At 48.2% G+C, this 6931-nt stretch overlaps 1 protein-coding gene across 1 annotated transcript; it reads left to right on the top strand.

Annotated features, from left to right (window-relative positions):
• Window positions 1-248: 248 nt before the first annotated feature.
• Window positions 249-4930, top strand: LOC100191596 (tetracycline transporter protein). The gene is made up of 14 exons (NM_001137026.1): window positions 249-467; window positions 1913-2024; window positions 2146-2258; window positions 2367-2489; window positions 2586-2836; window positions 2931-3006; window positions 3380-3466; window positions 3612-3692; window positions 3793-3825; window positions 3927-3980; window positions 4074-4115; window positions 4304-4382; window positions 4494-4564; window positions 4635-4930. Exons 1-14 carry the CDS (start codon window positions 276-278, stop codon window positions 4695-4697), a joined length of 1377 nt encoding a protein of 458 aa, NP_001130498.1. The 5' UTR covers window positions 249-275; the 3' UTR covers window positions 4698-4930.
• Window positions 4931-6931: the final 2001 nt, after the last annotated feature.

Genomic DNA, 6931 nt, shown 5'->3' with positions numbered 1-6931 from the left:
CTCTCAATCCATGTGGATTGAGTGGGATTGGATGGGTTTGAATCCCAAACAAGTCAAACTTCTTCTCAATTTTTTCCAATCCCATCCAATCCATGTGTATTGGGAATAACCGAACAAGCCCGTAGGTGGGAGTGGGAGCCCAGACCCCAGACACATGGAGCAATATCACCTGCAGAAGGGGCGAATGGATGGACCCAGCCGGGCTTATATTAGTATCTGCAGGAGGAGGGCAAGAGGGTAGTAGAAGAGAGAATAGCACAGGCTCAGAGCAGCATATGAAAAATAAAAAGAGAGAGAGAGAGGATCGAGTGATGGAGGGTCTGGGGCACCTGCTGCTGTTCGCCTTCCTCTTCTGGTTCTCCACCTTCATGGTCGCACCGGTGATGACCGACGTCACCATGGCGGCGCTCTGCCCCGGCCGCGACGAGTGCTCCCTCGCCATCTACCTCACCGGGCTCCAGCAGGCGGTAACATATATAAGCTCCCTCTAGCTAGCTAGCTCTCTCTTCATCCTTCTCCTCCCTGCAGCTAGCTGCTTCCCCAAATTCACACTGCGTCGTCTGCATGCTTGCTCACTGCTGCGTCGCCGTGCCCGTGCATGCATGCGGCTATTTTGGTTTGGTTTCCTTCCTCATCAATGGCTTTAATAACTAGTGCACTAGTTCAACCTCGGACGACTTCCTCTACCTAATAAGATAGCAATCGATCGATGAATAGCTGCTGCCTGTCTTTTTCTTTCTCTCTTTCCTTTGCGTATACTTCCTAGTTCCTCCTTCCCTCCATCCCTCCGCGAAGAGAGAAAGTATATATGCATACTCTTGTAAAATATCACCACTGTACTCCAAAAAAAAAAGGCAAAAAAAATTGAGGTTCATTTATTTTAGAACAGATTATTAATAGCACGTAGGGCCGGTACCGGGGCTGGTGCTAGCTTGTTCGTCTTCGTTCTACTGAGCTGAGATTTTTTTTTAAAAAAAGGCATTAAATTAAATTCGGCCCATGAGCATGGAGATTTTAGGAAGTGCGCATGCAGTGGCATGGACACCACCTGTCCCACGCACAGACCAGCTCGTGGGTGGGGTGGCTGCTGCCGAGTACTAGTATACGCTCAGTACGTACGGTTAGTGTCCTGGATTACAATCGTCAATTGGCAGGGAGTGCGTGAGAGAGCGTCGTCTCAGCTGACTCCGATGCGTGCGGTGCGTTCTCCCCGGGACCTCGGTGAGCTTTCATCAGTGTCGCCGTCGCGCGTCGTCGCGATATGGACATATTGGTGATGGCGCTGTAACCGCCGTGCCCCTCGATAGAGCCCTGCGGAGTGGCCGCGCGCGCGCGCGGTCGTGGTAACGTACGTCACGCGGCCGCCCGAACCCCGGCCACAAACGTCGCACCGACCACCGTATACCCTCTTTTTTCCTTTGCCATTTGTTTGTTCCCTGGCCGGCGGCCTGATTGATGTCAAAACTCTCCAAAGCAAAAGGGGGCACCCGTACACGTCCCGAAGCTGGTAAGAAATGGCGGTAAAGAAAAAGTCGTAGTCAATAAAGAGAAAGCGTGGAAGGAAGGAGAGATTATATAAAAGAAATTAAAAGAACAGTGCGGCGGTGGTAAAAAAAAAGGTAGCAGTAGCTCCAGTGGATGTCAAATCTGCCGGAAAGGCGAGACCGCGCATGCCATCGTCCCGCCACCGCGCACCAGTAACCCGCGGCTGTCCAGTCGCTCTCGGTCTATCGGACTTGGACCACAGTCCACTCCACTGCCAGAGTGCCCCTTCCACCACTCGATCCCGTCGGCACTACCCACTGTACACAAATGCTGGCGCAGCCACTGTATACACGCATAGGCGCAGCGCAGCACAGGGCGCAGCGCAGTTGACGAGTGAAATAGATCTGAAACCTGTTTCCTGCTTCAGGTTTCAGGGCTGGGGGCGCTGGTCCTGACGCCGGTGGTCGGCAACCTGTCCGACAGGTACGGCCGGAAGGCACTGCTGGCGCTGCCCGCCACGGCGTCCATCGTTCCTCTCGGTAAATCCGCTGTCATTTATTTCTGAAGAAGAAACAAACAAACTTGTTGCAGCCAGGTGAATGTGGACGTTGTTTCTAACGTTCTCCTCTTGTGTGTCCGTACGTAAATATAATAATCAAGGCATCCTGGCGTACGGCCGGACCAAGGGTTACTTCTACGCGTACTACGTGACCAAGACGCTGACGGCGATGGTCTGCGAAGGCACCATGATGACCCTCTCGCTTGCCTACGTGGTACTCCTACTACCTACCTACACTACATACCAAGCTGCCGCCGTTTGTCCGTCACCATCTGACAGACGGGTGCAAGTTTGTCCCCCTGGATCCCTCCCTCCCGCGCAGGCCGACAGGGTGCCGGAGACGAGGCGCGCGGCGGCCTTCGGCGTCTTCTCCGGCGTCTGCAGCGCCGGCTTCGTCGGCGGCACCGTGGCAGCCCGCTTCCTCCCCGTCTCATCCACGTTTCAGGTCCGTCGTCCATCGGATATGCATTCGTGATGCTCAAGGTTCAATTGATTCCGATCGATCGGGCAAGTCAAGTAACCGGCATCGCACTACTGCCAGGTCTCAGCGGTGGCAGCCGTCGCGACGGCCGTCTACATGAAGGCCTTCCTCCAGGAGACGGACGGCGGAGCCTCCGTATCCTCCTCTTCCTCCTCCTCCTCCGGCAGCGGCAGCGACGAGGAGGCGGCCTGCCGCCGGCCGCTCTGCCTCCCCTCCTCCAGCAGTAGCGAGGAGGCGGCGTCGCTGCCAAGGCTCCCGCCACTTCGGAAGGCGCCGTCGCTGTCGGAGATTGCAGCCGCTCTTACCAGCAGGTGACGTCTTCCATTCCATTGTCGCAGCAGGTGACGTCTTCCATTCCATTCTCTAAAATGGGGAGTGCTCAATGCTCCAAACCAACTTTTGCAGCTCGACCTTCTGCTGTGCGGCCGTCGTCACGTTTTTCCACGGCCTCGGTGAGACGGGCCTACTGAGCGCACTACTGGTACAGTACACCTCCCTTTTTGCTCTGTTATTTACAAAAGGCACGCGACATTACAGATGAACAGTATGCAGATATCCCATGGAACAATAATAATGTCATGGCATAGATAGATAGATAAATACTAAGGACTTCTCCTGAAAGAATGATATATTACACGATTAAAATAATGTCGTTGGAGCATTTTTTTATATATATTTGGTTAATAAACCTACTATTAGAATTGTTTGGCTCCTTGCAAAGCGAGATCTCCGTTCTTCTTGCGGCAGAGGAGAGTATGGCACTATTTTTAATAATCAGTTTTTGGTAAAAATTTTAACATCCTTTTGGAGTTGCTCTAACTCCTCCTTCCCTCTGGGCTGCAAATAAAATGCAGTACTTCCTCAAGGCGAAATTCCACTACAGCAAGAACCAGTATGCCAATCTGCTACTTATCATCGGCATCACAGGAAGCTTCTCGCAGGTACAGTTTTTTTTATCTATCTTGAACGTTATCCACAATATATATATATAGCTTTATATGTGTGACCATTGAAACGCTCAAATTTACTTAATTAATTAGCTGCATGCGTCTGAAGCCGTTTAATTAAGAATTATATATGGTGCAGCTAACTGTGATGCCACTCCTAGTGCGAAAGCTAGGTGAGCAGAAGCTACTTGTCATATCACTAGTGGCGAGCTGCGGGCAGGTAAGGACGCTTCTTTTGTTGGATGCAATGCAATAGTGCGCATTTGTCTCAGGTTAATTCAGCAAATAACTATTTGATTGGCTGCGACTTCGATGTGCAGGCATTCCTATACAGCATCTCATGGTCGTCCTGGGTATGCAAGTTATAAGTGGCGGCAGTATTGTTTTTTTTTTCCTACGAGATTTTGATTGGAATTGGTCGTTCTAAGTTTCATGTTGCAAATGGTTTTTTAAGGTCCCATATCTTGCCGCAAGCAGTGTAATATTAAGCATGCTGGTCACACCTTGTGTAAGTAATTCTTGTTAATCACGCTGCCAGTCCTTTTTTTTCTGGTTCATTGCGACATGTCAAAAGAACTTTCTGCTGACATTTTTTCAACAGATAAGAAGCATCGTATCAAAGAAAGTGGGACCTTTTGAACAGGTAAAAAAACATGGGTCAATCACATCACATGCAATGCAACTGATAGTTTCCGTCAACTTCCCAGTATATATATATATATATGAACACAAATGGAGTTTCTTCAGAGTCTTCACAAATGAAATGGCAGGCTTCTTCTTATGTTCCACCACCATGACTCCTTTTGCATTATTATTTAATTTTTAATCAAGGGAATGGTCCAAGGGTGCATGACTGGAATAAGCTCGACCGCAAGTGTCGTATCTCCTCTAATCTTTACTCCTCTCACAGGTATATGCACGCTTAGCATTGCCATAATTTATTAGCACATCTAAACTAAGAACAGGTTAAGCTCTTCAGATTTTGTTTTCCATCCTAATTTGTCGCCATTCGGCTTCACAGCCTGGTGTCTATCAGAAGCTACGCCTTTCTACTTAAAAGGTTTCAGCGTTGCCTGTGCTGGGTTTGCAACGGTAGGTTCCAGTTGAATATGCCCATTGCTACAATGAAGCTGTTATGTTCTTTGATATCAACTTGTTGCAGCTGGTAGCGTTGGCGACGAGCATAAGTATGAGGCCAGCTGAAGTGCAGCCAGATAGGAAATAGATGAGCTATTGACCTCTGTTTTTATGGGTAAAAGAAGGTAGATACATGCCTGTAAATAGTATTTACATCCTACACTTAGTCTTCTACTACCATTTACTATTCAATGTCAAATGTAGTAGTATTATGTAATTTCCTTGCCGGGCCACATTATTAGTTGATCAACACTGGTCCTAACATTTTGGAGGTCTGAGTGAAAACTAATATAGAGACCTCTCTCATCTCTTTCTCTCTCTATATATATCTATGTGTGTAATGTATGTATATATATATATATATATATATATATATATATATATATATATATATATATATATATATATATACTTATAAATAAAGTCTTATGAACACATAATTAAAGAAATTATCATTCACGTCCAAAAAATAACTTCTATTGAACGCAACAATTTTTAAAATGTCTATAAAATGATAAATGTAAATTATAGTCATAAACACTTACTTGCACTTGAAAGTTTATTATGATATATTGCACTTATGTCACTTGGTGCTAAGTAAGATCAGAGTTTGGAACAAAAAGATGAGACTTTAAACCTATATTAGAGCAACGATTTTGAGCTCCGGATCTCCAACTTCTTTGAGAGAAATCCGATTCTCTGGATCAAACCACCCACCGCGCACAGCGTGTCTATAGATTGCTCGTGCAATGCCAGGTGAGTCACGAACCCTATGTCAGGAAATTGATGGACCTAAGGTGATGTGACGTGTGCCAGTGCAATATAACTAGCTTAGTTCATGAACCATGTGCCAAAAAATTGATGAGTTGGTTCTCTTGCTGTGTGATTGGTTGCCTGTACAGAAGCAACCAGGCTCTCCACACGCTTTGACTGGATACAAGATTGTGATTGGTTGCTTGTATGTAAGGATACCGACCTGCATGTGAAGGTACAGGCTAAGCCAATATTTCACCACCCATCTGCACGCGCATAGACAGAGCGAACGGCCTTCGCTGACCAGCCAGGCGCGTGGGAGGCCGGCCCATGGGAGCCACTCAACCAATCACGCCATTGGTGAACGCGCCCATGGCGATGAACATCGAAGCGCGCGGCGACACGAATTTGGGTCAGCGAATAGTGAGAACACGAGGGCATCGATTCGTTTCTTAGGTCTTCATCTGGGGCGACTGTCCCCTTGCCCACTCTATAGGGCTAGACCTGTCAGCACTGCATAGCAGCCAGTGGGTAGTGTTTTAAATCTCAAGCCCTTCAGGTGCTTGAATACATCCATACTTTAAATAACTAACCAATGTTGTTACTAATTGTGCTAAGCAATTCCACTTTTCAGTCCTGATTATTCTAATGTGTATAAAATAGTCAGTAGACCAAACACAACATTTTTTAGATCAATTGGCGGTTGGGATGGCGTTCATCATGTGTTGTTGGAAGAGCTCGACTAGGTCTTTGATGCCCTGCATTTAGTTAGGTGTGGGTACATAACTGTTGGAACCTGCCCTCCAAGACATGTCGATCCAACGGGAAAGTAGGGAGAGAGTTTGCAAAGCTTAACACGGGATGCCAAAAGCCTTGTTGATCTCCCCGTGCCTGGGCACGACACGGGGGTATTTATAGGTACTCGAGGGGCCGCTTGCCCCTGTCAAATACATTTAGACCCTCGAGTACCTGTTTTATCCCCAAAATATTCCCACGAGAGGAGATTACAGACAGTCATTATGGTAAACTTTATTACAGACACGGCCCTAATCACACGTGTCCACGCGGGGCCCAACTCTATGGGCCGAATTGCACATGGGCCTCTCTCGGTGGTGAGAGAGTGGGAGGTCCTGTAGACTTCGGCGGGGCCTTCGTCTTGTCTCGTGTGAGCGAAGGAGATCGAACAGGCCTCCATCCAGTTAAAGCCCTTGGCCTATCCTGCTGTGTTCTGTGGATTTGGCCTTCGCCTGCGCAAGGCGAGAACGAAGTCGACGAGCGAAGGGTGGCGTGTTCGCCTTCACCCAACATTTGCCCTCCGAGGGACCAGTTCGACTAAGTCAACTGGTGCCGAAGACCACCGTGAGATGGTGAAGACGCTGCCCTCGCTCGAAGTGGTGTCGCGGGGGTTTTTGAAATGTGGTCGTTGATGGACGTGTTACTGTTGGACTGCATGTTTCCCGAGGCGTCGCGTCGCGCCTATAAAAAGCCGACCGCGCCCGAGCCCGTTTTCGGCTTACCTTTGCGAAGTAGAAACCCTAGCTTTTTTCAACTGCTCGCCTGCCCTCCTTG

The sequence above is a fragment of the Zea mays genome, chromosome 1 (assembly GCF_902167145.1).
Source record: "Zea mays cultivar B73 chromosome 1, Zm-B73-REFERENCE-NAM-5.0, whole genome shotgun sequence".
Lineage (NCBI taxonomy): Eukaryota > Viridiplantae > Streptophyta > Magnoliopsida > Poales > Poaceae > Zea > Zea mays.
The sequence above is the reverse complement of the archived record's forward strand: the minus strand, read 5'-3'. Positions and strand labels throughout refer to the sequence as shown.

Coding starts and splice junctions, on each gene's coding strand:
- LOC100191596 (NM_001137026.1), top strand. CDS start 276: ATGAAAAATAAAAAGAGAGAGAGAGAGGATCGAGTGATGGAGGGTCTG. Junction 2,025..2,145: donor GGCGTCCATCGTTCCTCTCG/GTAAATCCGCTG, acceptor ATAATAATCAAG/GCATCCTGGCGTACGGCCGG. Junction 2,837..2,930: donor GCAGCCGCTCTTACCAGCAG/GTGACGTCTTCC, acceptor CAACTTTTGCAG/CTCGACCTTCTGCTGTGCGG.